The 21,422-nt window shown below is 41.7% G+C and overlaps 1 protein-coding gene across 1 annotated transcript in view; it reads right to left on the bottom strand.

Annotated features, from left to right (window-relative positions):
• The window catches only part of LMTK2 (lemur tyrosine kinase 2), an 84,336-nt gene that overhangs the window by 26,786 nt on the left and 36,128 nt on the right, over positions 1–21,422 (bottom strand). Inside the window, exons 5-7 of the mRNA XM_055339704.1 lie at positions 17,604–17,722; positions 17,330–17,417; positions 4,908–5,041 (exon numbers count right to left, since the gene is read on the bottom strand). Coding sequence (XP_055195679.1) covers positions 4,908–5,041; positions 17,330–17,417; positions 17,604–17,722 — 341 coding nt within the window. The remainder of the gene's footprint in view (positions 1–4,907; positions 5,042–17,329; positions 17,418–17,603; positions 17,723–21,422) is intronic.

The raw sequence follows: 21,422 nt of genomic DNA, 5'->3' as shown, positions 1-21,422 counted from the left end.
ACCCCCTACATCTTTCTTTCTTAACAAACAACATCACAATGTGGAAATCCTTGAGTCAACTAATATAGCAGCTCTCTTTCTCTACAATAGCCATGAAGTACACCACTACACCACAGTATGAATGGCTTGAAATTGGTTCCTATCCCTGTCCCACCCCCTATAAACGTTGACTTTGTCCTGTTTATTTATTTTTTTTGCCACTGCCTCAAACAACGCTGGGACAGATTATTCCAATCCACATCCTTAAATTCCGGTGTCTCTCTGTCCCATGGAAGTGAGTCTATCAATGGGGATGTGTATTTTTAATTATACAGCTATTGCTCCAATTGCTCTTCAGAAATTGGTAATGAGTTATAAGGGATTCAGGACAGAAACTTCCCCACATTGCTACTAGCAACAGGCATGGCAGTTCCCTTGCCTCTGAGGTTCCATGACTTTAACCTGCATGTCTCTGGCTAATGACTGGGATCACCTTCCTGTCTGCTGGCCTGTCTCTGCCCGTCTGTCTAGAGGCTCGTCGTCCTCTCACCAATTCACAGGTACCCATTGTGTGTCAGGAGCAGTTGCCCTTTAGCTGCTCATGTTGGCAGCTACACCTTCCCAAGTCTGTTGTCTGCCAACTTTGTTGTGGTGTCTGTTGCTATGCAAAATATTTAATATTTATAGAATGATCAACCTTTCATGTAATAGCTACCCTTTATTTTACAACCCCTGAGTTTCCTACCTCAGGAAAGGAAGGCCTTTTTAGTTAGGAGGCCTCACTCAGCCCTGGGTAACACATAGAGCCTTCTGGAATTTTGCCAGTTATCACATTTATTTCTTATATTTTAGTTTTTATATACAGGGTGCTGTAGACGTCCAATATTTTCCCAGATGAGTAACTAACTGCCTGCAATTAATAGGGAAGCCATCTCTTCCCCACTGATATGAGTATCAGTTTTGCCATACATTAACTTGCTCTATATACTGTCTACTCTCCAGTCTGTTTCTCCATCAAAAACCACAATGATCTTGGGCATTGGGGTGCCTCAGTCAGTTAAGTGTCTGCCTTCAGCTCAGGTTACAATCCCAAGATCCTGGGATCCAGTTCCACACTGGGGGGGGGGGTCCCCTGCTCAGCGGGGAGTCTGCTTCCTCTCCCTCTCCCCCTGCTCATGCTTGCTCTCTCTCTCTCTCTCAAAATAAATAAATAAATAAAATCTTAAAAAAAAAAACCAAAACAAAAAACACCATACTGATCTCTACAGTGGCTTGCTGGGAATTCTGATACCTCGTAAAGCAAGCTTCCCTTTCTGCCCCAACAATTCCCTTCTTTTTCATACTGTACTGGCTCTTTTAGACATTTATTTTTTCCATGTGAAGCTAAAGATAATTTTATTCATCCTCCCTGCCACAAATGCTGTGAGGATTCTTACTGGGATTGTTTATGAAGTTTACGTACTAATTCTAAATTAACTGACATTTTTGTGTTGTCTTCCCACAATAAAATAGTTTATCTTTCCATTTGTTCATATATTTTATGTCCTTCAGTAAAACTGCACAGCTTTCTTCACATAGTCCCATATCTTTCTCACATTATTTTTTCCCAAATAATTTATAAAACATTAAAATAAATAAATTTTGTGGCACTGGTGAAAATGGAATGGAGTTTTTTGCCCTCATTTCCAGGTATACTTTAGTATATCTATAAGCAAGCTACAATAAATTCTCTTATTAATTTTGTTTTTTAAAGAAACTAGCATCTTGCTTTTTCTCAATATACAGAATCATGTCATTAGTAACAAAGGGTGACTGTTTAGGGTAGCTTACTGGCTAAGAGTGTGAGCCCCAGAGACTACAGCTCTGGTTTTGAATCCTAGCTCTGCCCTATCACCAAGATCTTCCAAGTGAAGAGCATGAGGCTGGAGCAGGTGAAGCCCCATGTTTGAGACTCTCACTCTTTCAATTCACGTACGTGGTCAAATGCCTGGAGACTTTCAGTTTAAGCCAAATTCCACAGCCCGTGTAAGGAAAATCCCTGGATTTTCACAAGAGCAAGATGATGGAACAGCATCTTCTTTTCATTTAACACTACCATGTGCCAAATGCTACCTATAACTTTGATATAAAATGATCAATCAGGGAGAGCTCCCCTTGACTTGGCAGACAGGGTGCTGCTGTCCAATTCATGAATCATTTAATAAAGCCAATTACATCTTGAAAAATACAATAATCTAAAGCATTAAAGCAAGCATGTTTATTGCCATATAAAAATTGTTCTCCTTAAAGACTAATCTTTAAAATTAAAAAATGTTAGAAGGAGTTTCAAAAGACATAAATCTGAAGATTTTACATGCACGCAAATTAATGAAATGCCCTAATGCACCAACTGAAAGACACACGCTAGAGGTATGACACAAGCCAATTAGTAACCCGACTTTCTAATCCCTACCAATGTGAACACACACAGTACAATTTAAGAAAAAAATCATGTAAAACGGCACCTAACACTAGTGTTTATTTATCATGCTCCTGTAATACTGGAGAGCCACACTCTGAGAGCCGGAGAACCTGTATTTCTCAGCAGAAAGTTACCTTAATTTTAAAAGCAGGAAAATCCTAAAGAGGCTCTTTCATGAACAGGGGTCACCAGAGTACTCAAGGCCATAGCCACATAGGCCTACAGCTACCTGAGCCACCACGAGGCCCATACCGCCCACTGAAACCTCTGTGCACTTAGCTCATCTCAGTGACCTGTGGCATCTCACTGGAGCCAAGGAAGGCTGACAGGGGACAGGAAGTCCCAGGCTCTCAGCCAGAATGGGAGAATAGTGGGGAATACAGTACACTGGCAGCTTCTCCTGTTTACACAGCCTTCACGGATGTCACATGTAAACTTCAGAGATGCAGGTTAAGACTAGGCATACGTCTCCTCTTAAATAAGCAAAAATAAAATTTAATTGGGGATGCTTTACTAGATCAGTTTCCAAACACAGCCAACAGCTTCTAGTTGGACGTGTGGGTTATTCTATCTTCAACCAACATAGAAAGCCTGACTTCAAGTCAGCCAACAAATATTCTGAATTTCAACTTAAAGATATTCTGTACAGTCAATAAAAAGCACAAAACTGAAAGCACAAATTTTGCCCCAAGTGGGATTTTTACCTAAAATATGGCTACTTCAGGGGAGAGGGATAGAGGGAGGGAGGGATAGTTGCCAATAGTTTAAAGAATATCCTTTACCTTGAGATTTTGTGCCTGGATAATATCCAAACCATGTGATTTAATTTATCATTTTTATTGTCCTAAAATTCACAAAATTCTAAATCAAGTAGAACTTTAACCTATAGAAACTCACAGGAAAAGAACATATACTCTGACATCTTTGCCAACTTTTAAAATGCAGTAGTAGGAACATACTTGAGCTTTAAATGCAATTTCTAGCTGCGTCTGAGACCTTCACGCTGCTACATCTGACATGACATTCTCTCTAAACGTCCCAGCCTCCAAGATCTAAAAATTCCTAAACCACCTTTCAGTGAATAATCTGCCATGTCTCACAAAAGAGTAACAGTACAAATTTGCTGGGTGTTAGCCTGTTATAAGACATTAAAAAATGAAACACAAGACTTCTCCATTATAAAACAAATAGATATTTATATTTTGAAGTTTCGTGTAAGGGATTTTGCCTTGAGCTTGAAGAAACCCGTAATCTCTGAGGTCTTTTATAAAGCCCTTTATCAGAATGACTTGCTCACTCTGCACGACAAAGATGATCTAGATATATGGGAAAATGTTAATAATTTTCTTTCTTCCCTACCCTGAAATAACGTTGAGAATTTGATAGGGTACTTTTCCATGTCTGTTCTCACTTACATGAGCTAGAGCACACGCATGCATGCACACGTACAGACACACACACCACTACAAATACAGGCAGGTGTTTTCTTACTTTAAAAAATGGCATCACACTATAAATATATTGCTGTGCAGCCTACCTTTTAAAAATTAGAATACTTCAAAAATAAATTTAAAAATAAAAAATGGAATACATCATAGCCTTTATTTTTTTATTTTTTATTTTTTTATTTTTTTTCATCATAGTCTTTAAAGTCAACACTCACAGGTGTTGCTTTTTGGGCCTTTGGACTGTTAAGAGTTAAATAATTTAATTAAAGTCAACTAATGAGAGGCTGGTTTCCCTGGAGATCTGAGAAATAATTTCAAACATATTTTAAACATAAATCAGAGCTCAGAAGGGAGGAGAATAAGCAGAAATCTACTTTTGGGTTCAGAGAATGCTCTCAGAAAGGATTCAAAGCCCTTTGTTGTTTTAATGACGAAAATTACATCAATGGTCTGAGCAAAACACAATGTGCTCTAAAGAGGTGCAGTTCTTCAAGTCGGACCGGAAAGGTTTCTGCACAAATGTGTTCCACACACAACCCCCGACCATCTACAGCCTGGCCCCAGGCAAGGCAGGGGAGGGGAAGCAGGCCCCTCGGAGTGTTGGCCAGGAACCACTGCTCTGACCCTCTAGAAAAAAATGACACAAGCCTATCCGATCCTCTCTTCCTCACCCAGGAACCTGGCCATTAGAACCACAGCCTGAAGCTGACATAAAAGGGGCACAGATAGAATCAGCAGGGAGACTGGAGCTGTCTGCTCTCAGCTCTGAGCAATGTCCAATTTTTTACATTCTCTGAAAATCTGGAAATGGCTTCTAGACCTCAGGCTGTATGAAGACATTCTATTCACTGGTACTGGTTTAACCAAAGCCCAATTCCACCCTCATTTTGACACTGGGATGCACAGGACAGTTTCTACTTAAGACACTCTCCAAAGTACTTTGTGGAACCTCGACACCAATGGCGCCACCTCCTGGAGCACAAACTCTGTGGTGAACAGGGTGCTGAGGATGGACCTACCTGTGCAGGAAGTGAAGCTTGTGCATGGCCGCCAGGCCTGCTGCAATCTCACAGGCCATCCGCTGCAGCAGCATGGTCTGCGAATCCCCCCTCATGTGCTCTTGCTCGTTGCGCAGGTAAGCTTTCAGGTCACCCTGTAAAAAGTAGTCCAGGTCAGCTTCCAGAGGGGATGAGGTAAACAAACTGGCATCTAAACAGGTGCCTTAGCTAATGTTAACTACTAAGGTTATTTGTTAGAAATCACTTGGATTTGACCTTAATAAAGAATCTAATTTGAAGAAGTTCCAAATTATAAAAAGTAACTCCAGAGACTTTAAAAGTATAGGAAACACTATTATCTTTTAGGATCACTCTAGCTAAACATTAGTTTATCTTCAAACAAACTAAATATTAGTTTATATAAACCCATGTAAGACAAAACAGTCAAAATAAGATAACTTGTCAATGATACACAACATAAACGTACAGAGGTATAGAAGTGTCCAGGTAACTGAGATGATACAGTGCCATCTGCACTGCCTTTAAGGCTAGGAGACACATGGTTGAAGAACATGCATCATGAAGGCTATCACCAAAGCACTTGTGAGCAACAGAGAGGGAGAGAATGAAAGAAAACTGGGTGGGAGAGAAGGGAAAAAGCACTCTGAGTGCTGGCCAAGCATCTGCAACTTCCCCAGGCCCTGTGTTGCCAACACCACTCTGAGAAAGAACATTCCAGCCCCTCCAGAAAATTTCATAGACTTAATATACCTATTCAGAGAGCAACATGGGCAGTAAAACGAACAAATCCACATCTGGACCCCTGAAACACATGCTGACATGCCGGGCTTTCTGGGCTCTCCTGCCAGACTTCCCTGTGCCACTCTGCTTTTCTTCTGGGACTTTAATTTAGGACTATATGTTTTGGCGGAATACACATCTGAGAAAATAGAATCTTCCACATTCTCCTTATCACATGAGTAAATATTTATCGATCTGACTTAATTCCAAACTAAAGCTTTTTTCTAAATGGTTAATAAAGTTTAGAAAGCAAGCCAATACCTTTCAATTTGTGTTATACCTGAGTCAGAGAGACTCCTGAGGGAGGAAACAAACTAAGGAACAGAATGCATTTCTTACAACTGTTAGGGGAGACAGCAAACTTACCAAATTCTTCCCAGAGTAAAACCTTAAAACACAAATACTCTGTTACAAACATTTGCCTACATTTAATGCTAAGCACATTACAATGTAAATTCTAGGTCCATTCCAGGAATCTTTCATTCCCAGTTTCAAGGACTTTTATATGAACGATAATGCTGAGATTAATAATCACTACCACTAGAACTTTTGAGCAGTGTGCCAAGCACTGTGCTAGGAGCTCTTATACTTGTTGCCTCAAATAATCCTTGCAATTTGAAACATTTCCTGGATGTGGAAATGAGGCTCAGGGGGGAGGCGAAGAAATGTGTACACGGCCACAGCCAATAAATGGAGGGTACACTCCTACTTTTCAACCTGTCAAGAAGATCAATTTATTTTATAAGAATGAATATAAAATAACTTAACGTCAACCCCATGGGTTTGTCAGATTCTCCCAAACTTAATGGAACTTTGGGTGTGTGTATGTGTGAAGTTTTCTGCCCTCAGGACCGATATCTCTGAGGGTTTTTTTTTTTTAACTTTCTTTTTCTTCATTTAAAAGATTTTATTTATCTATTCGTGAGAGAGAGAGAGAGAGAGAGAGAGGCAGAAACATATTCAGAGGGAGAAGCAGGCCCTCTGTGAGGAGCCCAATGGCGGAACTCGATTTCAGGACCCTAGGATTAATTACAACACGAGCCAAAGGCAGCCGCTCAATCACTGAGCCACCCAGGCATCCCTGTTTCTCCAAGTTACTTCCTCCCAGACTTGATGCTGGAATTGCAAGCTGCTCCAGAGGAGAAACAGACCCTTACTCGACTTTTAAAAATACATCCTCCAGGGAGCCTGGGTGGCTGTCGGTTAAGCATCTGCCTTCAGCTCAGGTCATGATCTCAGGGTCCTGGGATCGAGCCCCACATCAGGCTACCCTGCTTAGCGGGGAGCCTTCTTTCCCTCTTCCCCTCCCTTTGCTTGTGCTCTGTCAAATAAATAAATAAAAATCTTTTAAAAGTAAAAATAAAAAATAGAAATACTACAATGGCTCTTCCCACCCCTACCCCACCCTCCTCCAGGCTAGCTTCTATCCAGTGGTGCAAGTTGTGGGAATACAGAAGAAGGAATACAGATGATTCTCATGATAATTAAATTAACCCAGACAAGCACCAGCAAAAAGCTCCAGGCCTACAGGCTAATGGGATTTTTATAAGGTGGCCCATGCGGAAACTAAATATAAAAATAGATAGTTTAAGTTTATTTACATTACCAATGAAATGACAACCTAAATTCATTTGTCTAACCTCTCTCATGCAATATCCATCTAAGGAAAAAATTACCCTCATACAAAAGTAGTATTATGCTGCGCTGTGTCTGGCCAATTCTCAAAACAAACAGTAGGTGCTGGCAAACAGTGAACACTTCACAAGTGACTTTGGCCATGGAGGCAGAATGGCAGAATGGGTGTAGTTATTTTTCAAGGTTATCTAAAGTACATTTTACCCTTGAACAATGTGGGGAGGTTAGGGGCACTGACCCCCAAGTGGTCAGAAATCCACATATAACTTTAGACACTGCAAAAACAGGTAACAGCCTGTTATTGACCAGAAGTCTTGTATGTCACATATATACTAGAGTCTTATAATAAACTAAGCCAGAAAAATGAAACTGTTTAAAAAAATCATAAGGAAGAGAAAAAACACTTATGGCATCTAAGTGGACCTGCGTAGTTCAAACCCATGTTGTTCAAGAAGCAACTGTATACTCATTACCACACACTGTGTTAAGAAGTCTCCACAATATTTATTTCTTATTGTCTCCACAATAATTCACTCTCCAAATTTCACCAGAATGTAAAATATAACAAACACAAGGGGACTTTTGCTTTAGAATGTTAATGCTTCTAATGTTTCTGGCTTGGCAAAACTAAAAGCCTCTCCCCATCCCCCATGACAGATAAAGTTAGCAGTTAGCACAACCCAGGTGACACACCTCTAACCTGGGAGGAGCTAACATCAATGACTAAGGAGGAACCTGTTCAGTTTCTTCAGGAAGGGACTTGTGGTTTGTGCAGGATCCAGAGTTAGTTCTATGGTCTAGAAAGACCCTCAGGGACGCCTGGGTGGCTCAGTGGTTAAGCGTCTGCCTTTGGTTCAGGTCATGATCCTGGGGTCCTGGGATCAAGTCCTGTGTCTGGCTCCCTGTGGGAAGCCTGCTTCTCCCTCTGCCTGTGTCTCTGCCTCTCTGTGTCTCTCATGAATAAATAAATAAAATCTTAGAAAGAAAGACCCTCAGAGCTCTCCTGGTACCACCATTTAAATCTTTTTCTAAGATTTTATTTACTTGAGAGAGAGAGAAAGAGTATGAGCAGGAAGGGCAGAGGGAGGCAAAGAAAGAGAATCTCAAGCAGACTCCACACTGAGCCCAGAGTCCCATGTGGAGCTCGGGGGCTTGATCTCATTACCTGAGATCATGACCCAAGCCGAAATCAAGTCAGACGCCTAACTGACTGACCCACCCAGGTGCCACACCGTTAAAAAAAAAAATGGTACCACCGTTAAAAAAAAAAATCAGCATAAAAGCTTTAATTACAGGAAAAATGTTTATATTAAATACTAAAAAATTGATTCATTTTATACAAAACAGACAAAACTATAGTGATATATCTGGTTTATTTTATTTATGTTTCAGTGGTACTTAATGAGCATACCAGGATTATTACTTTGATCCCTTACTTAAAGGAAAAACCATGAAGAATGGCAATGTATTCTGAATTAAAATATACTTTCTTTAAGTCTTAAAAATTTCTCAGATCCTCCCCAAAACCACACACACAAAAAAAAAACTTAAAAAAATGTATGACACTAGGTGGCAGCAAAGTGCTGTACCAAGAACCCGGACTGGCCTCAGGCAGGAGTCACCCACAGCCCCCCACAGGGACCCTTACAAATATCCTCCTGAATTCCAAGCCAAACTGCCATGAGGGCGCTATCCAACTTTCTGAAGGGCCATGAGAACAATAAATTAATCTCCTCATAACATAAAAACTCAACTCAGTTATTGAAGAATTCAATAACTGGAAAATCACAGTCATTTGTATGTTTAATAGGAGGACTTGGTGGGAAAATTTATGGTTACTAAACAAAGATTTCAATGAAAGGATGCAGCCACATCCTCAGGCCCTGCCAATGAATGAAAACGTCCACGTTTAGCTGGACACCCTGAGCACCACCACTCTGGTCACCCCCCACCCACCCCAGGCCGCTTCCTCAGCACCCAAACCCCACCTGCCAACGTCCACATCCTCACACATCATCTTCTGCTGTTAGGGATTATTCACCCCTGTGCCCAAACACCCCTCAGGTCAATAAAACCAACCACCAAACAAGCCTCCCTCTGCCACCACACGCCTCTCACACTACCATCCCATTTCCCTCTTCTTTTCACAGACAACTCAAAAGCCTGCTCTGTTCTGCTGGTTCACCTCCTGTGCTCCCACTCTCTCAAGGCTACCCCACCCTACCCCACCCCCACTCCCACCAGGTCTCCCACCACATCTACCCAGCATAGCCAAGGTGGAGCCATCCTTCCCTCTCTACCTGTTTTCTGGTCTCCTCCTATCTCACTGGCATGCCTTTCCCAGGGCCCAGGGCTGGATCCTCCTCCTCTTACTGATCTCTAAGTACTGGCACAGTCCAGAGCTCCATCCTGTCACTCATCACTGCAGACGCTCATTCCCATAGCTTTAAAAATCATCCTTAACACATTTTACAGGCTCAAAGCCCTCTGTCCCGAGTCCCAGACTCATCCTCCCAACCGGTAACTTGATGTCTTCTCCTAGATGCCCTGAGAGGCACCTCTAATCTAATAGGCCTGATGCAAAACTCAGACAACTTGCTCCATCTCAGAAAATGGCATCACCAGGGGATCAGATGGAAACCAAAGACCTCATTCTTGGATTCGCTGTCTCTAGACTCCCACATCCAACCCATCACCAAGCCCTGATCTATTTTCACCAAGAGTCAGGGCCTCAGTGCCCAGGGCAACAGCCAGACATGAGAAGGGAGAGGCCACCACCAGCAGGGCCCAGGGATACCTTCTCAACCCAGGTGCCCATGCCCTCACTGTCAAGTCTGATTGTGGTGCATTGTCCTGTGGTACTAGCATTCCCTCTGCTGCCCCTAGATTAGGGACACTGTCCACATGTTCCGCTGCAGCCCCACGTCCTCTCTTCTACATGAGCTCTGTAGGGACAAGGACATGTCATTCATCTTCGTATGCCCAGCACCTAGAAGGTTCCCTGGTACATGAGCTTACTTAAGTAATAATAACTCTCTCTCTCTCTCTGTCTCTCATAAATAAATAAATTTTAAAATCTTAAAAAAAAAATAAATCAGGCTCTCCACTGGTGGAAAAACCACCTGGTTTAAAAACACACAGAATAAAATTAAGCCATCAATTAAAATCCCCATTTGCCACTAGTAATCATGTAACCTCAGACAAGCTGATTAACCAGACAAAGAATAGAAAGCATAGTGCTGAAGCCTGGCAGACCTGGGTTCGACTCTTCAATGAGTACCTTCATCACTCTCAGCCTCAATTTTCCAATCTGTAAAATGAGACCACTGCCACCCATCTCACAGGGCTCTTAGGGCCCACAAAGGGAGTAATGGACATTCCCCATGCCTAGCACAAGGCCTGGCACAGACAAGCTAGAGCCTTCCTTTCCTTAGGCCTCTTGGTGAGCCCACGATTCTAAGTGTCACTGACTCCTGATGAGAGACCGAATAAAGAAAACCCCATAGAGGAATATACTGAGAATATACTGAGAATCCCAAATGGACTTCTTTCCTATTCTCATGTAGCCACTGCTAATTCCTCTCAGAAACTTACTCCCTGCTTTATCAGCTGACTACCATAAAGGAAATGTGCACCTGATGTCAAGAGTACTCCCTTACGAAGAAAATACCATCTCTTGCTTTGGGGTCAACTGATGACTCTTCAGAAAGATTAAGACGGAGCAACATGTCTGTCACTTAGCCTGCAGTGTGGGCTCCCAAGTGGTCTGTCTCTGCTTTTCACCCTTCCACCTGATCTTTTCCAGCAGACATCAACCTGCTCCTAGTACCACAGCACTCTGCATCCCCCATCGCCCTCTGCGCCCCTGCAGGGCACTGCAGGCTTCTCTGCCTGGCTCGGGATGTTCCTGCTAACACAGGTCTATCCAACCACTCCTGCGCATTCCAAGCAAACACCTTCTCCAGAGCGAAGCCTTCTCCAATGATCCTAGTTAGAACTGCTGTATTTTCTTTTTTTTTTTTTTTTAAAGTAAGCTCTATGCCCAATGTGGGGCTTGAACTCATGACCCTGAGATCAGGAGTCACAAGCTCTACTGACTGAGCCACCAGGTGCACAGAACTGCTTATACCTCTATACACTTTATTCAAAACTTTACTAAATCATTAATTACGATCAATTAATATATAATGAACTAGAAATAAGTAAAAATAACTACCATGTCCTAAGCACCTACTATGTACTCCAAAATTTACATTTATCATTTATTAATCGTCGGTGTTATCTACCAGGTGGGTGGTATTATGCCCATTTGACAGATGTCTAAACTAAGGCTTAAAGAGGTGAGGTAACTTTCCAAAGTGATACATAAGTGGCAGAACGAACATCCGAAGACAGGCCAGCCTGGCTTTACAGGCAGGAAACACAGGGATCTGGGTGATTTGCCTGTGTTCCTGAGGGCACTGTGTAGGAGAGGGATGACTCACCTCAATACTCCCTGGGGTGCTATGCACAGCCCTTTGTACTTAATAGGTATCTGGTACACTTTTGTTGAATGAGTGATCCTAACCCCCAAAACAATCTCCTTGCCTGGATATTCATGTAAGGGCACTATGTACCTCCTATGGCAACGAGTTACAGACAACACCCTGCAGTAATCGCTCCTTCCATGAACATTGCATCAACAGCATTATAAATTGCTGGCTGCAGTCCAGCTACCGAACTTGCTCAGGAGAGTTTTCATTTTCTTTCATAAAAATTCTAAGATAAAGTGCTTTTCAACAACAGACTGGTAATTCCATCTCAAAAGAATTATTTAAGTGCAAAAATATTCTCTCCTTTCTATTTAAAAGATGTTATCATTGAGTATGATCACTGCCCAATGACGACTGAAAGGGCCAATGTTCATTCAATAGCTCTTGACCTACTAAGGACATGTGAAGATAGTGGCTCCTTTCACTGTGGCTGCAGCTGCTTATTACCGAGCCTGAGCTATTACCCTCTGTCCTCTGGACCCTTGCCAGTAGGCGGTTTTGCCTTGGATGACGCCCCTCTGCTCAGGATGGCCTATTTCTGGGAGGGTTGTGGAGCGTCCAGGCTGGGAGCAGGGCTCTCTGTTGAAGCGAGGCTTTGGTGTGTTAGGGGATGTCCCTGCAGGTGGGTACCCTCTTGGGTTCAGTGGGATGACACTACCTGAGCCTTCCTGCCATGTAGCCACTGTATAAACTGAGCCCAGACAACTGGATTTTACAGTTGGTGACCCTGCTAAGCCCCTAGTGTGAGCCACTGCTGGGCCTGCTCCCTCTGAAGTTACTAGGGCCCAGTGGTGATAAGCACGAAACTGTCCAATGACATAAACGTGACTCCTCGCTGCTGGACGCAGAGAGCTCCCTGGGTTAATAGCCTCTACTTGGATGGGAAACCAGCCACTCCAAGCGCTGACCACCAGATTTCCCAAGGGCATAGTAGCATCCTGCTGGTACAGATAACATCTGATACAGCACCTTAACTAAAAGCGGGTAATCATTGACTTGTGTGTGTGTGGTAGAAAATGTTTAACATAACGTTACTATCTTAACTATTTCTACATGTTCAGTCAGGGGCATTAAGCACCTTCACTCTGTTGTGCAGCCATCCCCACCATTCGTCTCTAGAACTCTTCATCTCCTCAAACAGAGACTCTGTCCCCGTTACACACTCACTCTTCATCCCTCTCAGCCCAGTCCGTGGCTCTCACCACCCCACTCTGTCTCTGAGTCTGACTACTTCAGATGCCTCATGGGTGGAATCACGCAGTATTTGTCTTTTTCTGGTTTGGCTTAGCTCACTGAGCATACTGCCTTCGAAGTTAATCCATGTTCAAGAAGGTGCCAGAAATTCCTCCTTTTCAAGGCTCAGTAATATTTCTTTGTATGGATAGACTCTATTTTGTATATTTATTTATTCATCCACTGACGAAACACTTGAGTTGCTTCTACCTCTGGGCTCTTGTGAACTATGCTGCTATGAACATGGAAGTGCAAATACCTCTGAGGTGCTTTCAGCTGCTATGAACATGGAAGTGCAAATACCTCTGAGGTGCTTTCAGTGATTTTGGATATATGTACTTAGAAATGAAATTGCTGGGTCATACGGTAATACTATTATAATTTTTTTGAGAAATAATTGTTTTTAATGTTTTACTGTTGATGAGTGTACCACTGGGCAGTGCACTTAAATTAAAAATAGCTATTAGCTCTGCACTGCTAATGAAAGCTGCTGGTGGGGGTGAGGGCTCTTTCCATGCATCTAGTCTTTAGGAGTGAATACTTCTGCCATTATGACTTAAGAGGTTCACATAAAATATGTTTCAAAAACATATTGGTTAATTCTGGAGGGCTGTACACATAATCTTCACCCTAAAATATGAAAGCCAGTCTTTAGGTAAATTAATATCCTCTGAATACTCAGTCTAATAAGTACTTGGAGAATATGCATTTAAATGTGAGATCTAAAAGTAGTGGGGAAAAAATTTTATAAAAAAGAATGTTACCAGGGCAGCTGGGTGGCTCAGTTGGTTGACCATCTGCCTTCAGCTCAGGTCATCATCCCAAGGTCCTGGGATCAAGCCCCACATCAGGCTCCCTGCTCAGTGAGGAGTCTGGTTGTCCCTCTTTCTCTGCTCCTCCCCCTGCTCTCTCTCTCTCAAATAAGTAAATAAAATCTTTTAAAAAAGGTAACAAAAACATGTATTTATTATATTTATATAAAAACAATATATAATAACAAAGATAAAAAGAATACTCAGGGGACACCTGGGTGACTCAGCAGTTGGGTGTCTGCCTTTGGCTCAGGGTGTGATCCTGTGGTCCCAGGATCTTTGTAATGTTATAGTTTCTTTATAAAGTAGGTTAAATTCCTACTCCTGAAAAGAATACGCAGCTTTGTGAAAAAATAAATTAAAAAAGTACTAAAACTAAATCCATTGACTCAATCATCCAGAAGAAAACATTAAGTTGAGCACCCAGAGGCTTTTCCCATTCGAGGAACAACAACAATATCTAATAAAACTTCCAGAATGGACACAGAAGGTGAAGAATAGGAAATGCCAATGTGTATGAGATGGTTTTACAAACCACCGTGATTAACGCAGAAATGTGGCATTTCAAGTAGATATGCTTCCTGCCAACTTCTGTTGTGTTCATTGTCATTTATAAGAAACATCAAGAGCTTAGGGACCCAGAGAAGCCACCATAAAGTGTTGCAAAGAACTACAACTCTGACAGCAGACTTGTCTCATCACATACATATGCATCTTTACATTTTCTTCTCAAGTGCTGGCAGCACAGGAATCACCTATCACACTGGTCACCCACAGGCCAACTAAAAGCAGTTCTCATATTGTAATAACCAAGGATCATAAATATTACAACTTAGAATACTGAGATAATCAAAACAAAATTTACATGCAAGAAAATGATCAGAAACATCACCAAGAACTCCTTCCTCTTAGTTCTCATGCCTCCATTCAATAATTTATCAGGATGAATAACAATTATCACATGTCTGCTCGCTCTACAGAGGAGCTCCAGAGGGCAATGACCACACCTTCCCTCTATGTCCACTGAGTGCAGCCTGCTGTCTCTCCACAGCAGCTGTTCAACAAATAAGCACCCTTGATGAGACAAGAAAATGTGGGGATGGCCCAGGAAAATAGGTTTAATTCCAGCTTTCCTTACATGGAGAGAGAGCAAGCTCTCTGAGGTCCCAGCTTCCTTGGAGGAGGGTTAAAATATTAATTTTAGACTTAGTCAAATTACATATGCATGTTATAATTCCCAGTGTAATCATAAAAGAAACTAAGAACAGTCTCAAAAATCCAAACTAGTAGATGGGAAAAACTGAACTACACCCTGCCCCCCTCAAATCGAGAATCTAAAAGAAGGCCAGCAAAAAAGCAAGACAAAAAACTTCAAACAGGTAGGTAGGAAAAATAATACAAAATAGGTACATAAAATTCCAAATATCTCATAGATACAACACACATAAATGGACTACATGTTCCATTAAGACTGACAAATTAACAAAATTTTAACTTTAAGCTATTTACAGGTGATGTAAACTAGAGAAAAGGACTGACAGAGGTAACCAGGCAGATTCTAACCAAAAGAAAGCTGGGATAACTATATTAATACAGTTAACAGGCTTAATCCTTAGTAATGCTTCTAGTCTTAAAAAGAGTCCCTTCATAATTACAAAAGGTTAAAATCACATGACGTTATATATCAATTCTAAATTTGTATCCTTGGCACAACATTCAAAGCAAATACAATTATAATTATAAGGAAAACCTGTAATCAGCAGATTTTTTTTTAATCAGCAGATCTTAATATGCCTCTCAAAAACTGAGAAAAAACAGACTCAAACTCCTCTATCAACAATCCCCAGATCAGAAGGATACAGGAGATTTGAACCTCATAAACTTGACCCAAAGAGAGCCATACAGATACACCTATGCAGAATACCAGAAAATACATCACCCCCAGCACCTACAGATAATAAAAAATACACTGAACCAGGGTTAAGAGGAATCCAGCAGCTGGGAGAGAGGTGATGCAGGAGGGGAGTGAGAATCACTCTTTAGTCACTGAGATCTAGAGGTTACTCTGACATAATCTAATGAAAGCTAATATACCAAGCTTATTAATTTTTCTTTTCTTTTTTTTTTAAAGATTTTATTTATTTATTCATGAGAGACACAGAGAGAGAGAGAAGCAGAGACATAGGCAGAGGGAGAAGCAGGCTCCATGCAGGGATCCTGATGTGGGACGCAACCCCGGGACTCCAGGACCACGCCCTGGGCCGAAGGCAGGCGCTAAACCACTGAGCCACCCAGGGATCCCCCAAGCTTATTAATTTTTCTTTGGAATTAGCTATCTCTGCCAATAATAGTAATATTCAAATCACATTTAGGAATTAAAACAAAAATCCACAATGGTTACTGCCCTCTTTCAATTTTATCAGCTGAAAATATTGTCTGCACTAACTAGGGATTTATCCTGTTGTATTCCTACTCTTCTGTGCACGATCTTAATGTTTGAATGTTCTGAAAACTGAGATGATGCAAAGAAATCAATTAAAACCTTGCTTTTAAAAACAGATGCTTACAGGAAATTTTCACATAAAAGTTATTATTAATAAAAACAATTTTCCAAATTATAAATCTCAGTAAGTAGTACTATCATGCTAAGAAATGAGGCTATTAATTTTAGGTTAAAAAATCATCTAATTATTTAAAAATATAAATGGCACATACATTCACTATTTTAAAAAACTGACAGGTTGGGCACCTGGGTGGCTCAGTCGGTTAAGCATCTGCCTTTGGCTCAGGTCATGACTTCAGGGTCCTGGAATCGAATCCTGCATCAGCTCCCTGCTCAGTGGGGAGCCTGCCTCTCCCACTCCCTCTGCCCTATCCCCCACCCTACTCTGCTTGCTCACTCTCTCTCTCTCGTGCTCTCCCTCTCTCAAATAAAATTTTTTAAAAATAAAAAAATTAAAAACTGACAGGTCATAGGTACTACTCTATAAGATCACCTTAATGAGAAAAGTGTTTTGAACTGCCTAGCTGAAGTTAAGACCTCAAGCTCTCAGGACGGGTGATCCTAATCCAAGCTCTGGCTCTGCTATATACTTGATAAACAACATTTTCTTCATCTCTGTGAGCCCTACTTTAATCACACACACACACACACACACACACACACACACACATATACACATAATGTGGACAAATATGATTAAATATCCACATTAACAAATGCAAAGAGCCGAGCAAGGGATGGAGTATAAGACAACACTTACATAAGCATCAGTACACAGTATTTTCAAAGGTAATGACTTAGCACATCATAGTCTTAAAAATAGGGGACAGAAGTGAAAGCAGTCCCTCATCCAGCATTTCTATGTGTCAAAAACACTTGGGTATAACCTTTTGAATGCATGACCTTGAATTTCCACTGAAAACTTACCAAGTCACAGAACTCAAACACCAGAAGATAGGGAATTGCTTCTACACATTGTCCAACACACTGAAGAATATTTGGATGCTGAAGAATACTGGAGAAAAATAAAAGTCACAGTGTTGTTCATCAGGGAGCAGGCTAGTAGAACTGTTCACACAGTAATCCAAATGTCCAACATTCATAATGATTTAAATATGATAAATAGCAAAGTCATTTTAAATACATGATTTTCAACAGACTTCAGACTATGTTTACAGAACACATAGTAACGTTTACTTACTAGTAAGGTTCTCCATTTTTCAAAAAAGTATCTTGTTCCTTTGGGCTTGCACTTGCTTTTAACTCCTTCACTATGACTCTTGCTACGCTAGTGCCTGTATAAATCTCTCCAAGGAGGACCTAAAACCAAAGAACAGTTTTTTATTTCACTTCCATCAGACTGGTAAAGAAGTATGTCTCATTATCAGGAAATGGAGTACAGGAAAATAAATGAAGCAACAATCAGGCCTTCCACTATGAAAATATTACCTCAGAAAAAAACTAGAAAAATGAAACCATTTTCCTTCAGTTTTAAACTGTTCACTGGATGTTGATAGCTTTCATATAGGTGTCTGTATTCCTTTCTATTTATTATAAAATCATACCATATTTTCACAGATATTACCATTGACATCACAGAAGAGTAATTTGCAAGTTCAAACATAACTCAAATGTTTCTCAAAACACTTCAACTGAGTTTTGTTATTTTGTCTCCTTCAGATATGAGAAAGTAAACTGACACACAGGCAATGTACAAATATACTATCATTGCATTATAACTTTAAAAATCTATGGTATTCCAATTATTTCATACCTTTATACTAAAACTTCATTCAAAACAGAAGGAAAAAAATAGGCCACTGAAATGAACAGAGTACACAATGAATGAAAATAATGGGGTGCCTGGGTGGCTCAGTTAGTTGGGCAACTGATTCTTGATTTCGGCTCACGTCATGATCTCAGGGTTGTAGAATCGAGCCCCGAGTTGGGCTCCAAACTCAGCATAGAGTCTGCTTGGGATTCTCTTCCTTTCCCTCTGCCCCTCCCCACTGCTCATGCTCTCTTCTCCTTGCTTTCTCAAGTAAAATCTTAAAAAAAAAAAATTTTTTTTTAAAAGAATGATCAAAACTAAAAGCCTGTTTTTTAAAAGTTTTTAATATTTTTATCAAGTAAATTAATTTTAGCGCCCTGGATATAGTAAGATCTTGAATAGAAAATAGTTGATTAAGACTGTAAAGGCAGAAAAATAACAGAATAAGGAATTCTGATAATTAACAAAGTCATATTCTGGATTCAAATAACCAGCTTGTACAGCTATCATAAGCCTAGTACTCATAAGATAGCAATTCCAAAAAAGGTTAGAATAATCTCACTGCCACTGCCATCATTGTTGGTCTTCAATGTCTGTAGGGACAATTCATTCAACACCTTGACCTCTCAGGTTTTTACTTCACTTCCAACAATCTTTTCTCTGACCCTATCTTGGAAAATCTCCTGTGGGTCTAGACCTAGTTAATAACTGGATTATGGTCCCAAACCTTGAATTTTGATTTCTCCTTCTCTACCTGTCCTTTGATTTCCAGCTCACTCACTTAAACAGTCTAATCCCACAAGGGCACAACTTGTCCTCCAGATCCATTCATGATACCCTCCTTCCACCATCCCGCCCCTACCACAGGGCTGGCCCCTCCTCTCCCCTCCCTGGCAGCTTAGACCCTACAATCCTTTACTATCACCATCCCCTTTGCCCCTCTCACAGAGCCCTATGGGCTTAGCCAAACCCAGCACTGCTTAAATTCAACTACCTGCCTATGGCAACACCAAAAGTAGACAAAACACAACTGCAATGACTGTCTCATTTCAAATTCATGAGGGTCTTCAGCATTCCCAACCCCCTGCTATGTTCCCTAGTTGGTAGAGTTCCCAGAGGACTCTCTCACATGTTCTTCTCCTATTCAAACTCCCAACCCATCTTTTTACTCCTCCCTTTCAACTAGCCTATTCACTGAATAATTCCTCCTGTTAACACCAAATCCACCTATACCTGTATCTATACACACTGTTTTTATTCCCTTTCTAAGAGAACTCTTACCGTACTCCCCTTTCCTCTCTCCTGCATTATCAGCTTCTCCTCCACTCTAATATAAAGAGGCTAAAATAGTTGCACATCCTATAAAAAGCAAGGCAAAGCAAAAAGAAAAAAATCTTTCCTTGGCTGTTAGGTGTTCCCAAACAGCTCTTAGTCCGTTTCTCTGCTTCCTTTTAGAGTAAGACTCAGCAAGGTTTGTAAATGTGCCATCTCTGCTTTCTCCCTTGTGCCCACTACATGTGAGCACATGACCCCTCTACAGCCTCTTAGGACAATACTGTGGCCCTCACGTGCTACACCCTACCTCTCCCAGTCTTTACTTTGTTTGCATTTACTACCATTCCTCTTCTTGGCATTCCTCCTTTGCCAACTCTTAGAACACCCTGCTCTCCTGCACCCTCTTCCTCCTCACTGGCTGATCACCCCGGCCTTTGTCATTTTTTTAAAAAATATTTTATTTATTTATTCATGATAGACATAGAGACAGAGAGAGAGAGAGAGAGAGAGAGGCAGAGACACAGGCAGAGGGAGAAGCAGGCTCCACGCAGGGAGGCCGACGCAGGACTCGATCCCAGGACTCCAGGATCAACACCCTGGGCCAAAGGCAGGCGCCAAACCGCTGCGCCACGCAGGGATCTCCCCAGCCTTTGTCATTGACCTGCGCTGACTTCTTGCTGCAGATCCTCAGGGCTCTGTCCATGTGCACCCCTCCCCATCCCCGTTCTTCACATGCACAATCTTGGTGATTCCATCTAGTCTCACATCCCTAAATACCAGCTAGAGATGGAGCTCGCCCAGACATGTACCTCTGGCCTGGGACCTCTCCCTTGAGCTCTAGGTGTATACTTCCAATGTTTACTTGGTACCTCCATCTGGATGCCTAAGAGCCATCCCACCTAATTTATCCAAAAGAGAACTCCTGACTTCTTCCTCCATGCCTGCTTCTCCTTAATCTTTGCCATTTCACTTGCCAGCAATTCATTCTTTCCACTGATCAGGCCATAAGCAGCCATCCTTGACTCCCTCCTCCAGACTCCACGGATCCATCCCTAGTCCTGCAGGCTCTTATTTGAAAATCCATGTTGCTCACACCACTTCTCACTGCTCCATGCTATCATCTAGGCCCAATGTCCCTGGTTCCCCTTGGTCTTCCACAATATGACTGCCCAGGTGACCCTTTCAAAGGTAAGCCAGATTACAGTACTCGTCTCTCAGACACCAAAGTATTTTCCCAGCACCCCCTGAGTAAAAGTCTCTAAATGCATCTCCCATCACCTGGCTCTCCCACACCTCTCTGAGCCCATCTTCTACTCCTGTTTGCTGTGTGATCACCTGCCACCACATTTGCCAACACCCCGCTACAGCTAGAGATTTAAGCTTTGTTAGAGCAAGGGTCCTCTTTTGTTTGCTGCCACATTCCTAGGACTCCACACAGGCCAGGACTTCACTTCACCTGCCTTCCTCCACATTGTACCTTGAGCACCAAAAACAAGGTGTGATACACAAAAGGTTTTGCCAAATGGCTTAGAAAATTTGGTAACTAATAAAGGTTGGATAATGTCAAAGACACAGAACTGACAACTCTGAATGGAAAGACAAGAGGCATAAGATGGCTGATAGATCACCAAGCAAATACCTCTTCTTGTCTTGACCACCCTGCTTATGATGCAATTGCCACTAAGTGAGGAACCTTTTTTTTTTTTTTAATAAATTTTTATTTGTTTATGACAGTCACACACACACACACAGAGAGAGAGAGAGGCAGAGAGAGACACAGGCAGAGGGAGAAGCAGGCCCCATGCACTGGGAGCCCGACGTGGGATTTGATCCCGGGTCTCCAGGATCGCGCCCTGGGCCAAAGGCAGGCGCCAAACCGCTGCGCCACCCAGGGATCCCTAAGTGAGGAACCTTTTACACGAATCCACTGCTAATTACATCAAGAAAATAGCTATGATAATAAGATTATTCCTT

This window comes from Nyctereutes procyonoides, unplaced genomic scaffold (genome assembly GCF_905146905.1).
Source record: "Nyctereutes procyonoides isolate TBG_1078 unplaced genomic scaffold, NYPRO_anot_genome, whole genome shotgun sequence".
In the NCBI taxonomy this organism is placed as follows: domain Eukaryota; kingdom Metazoa; phylum Chordata; class Mammalia; order Carnivora; family Canidae; genus Nyctereutes; species Nyctereutes procyonoides.
The sequence above is the reverse complement of the archived record's forward strand: the minus strand, read 5'-3'. Positions and strand labels throughout refer to the sequence as shown.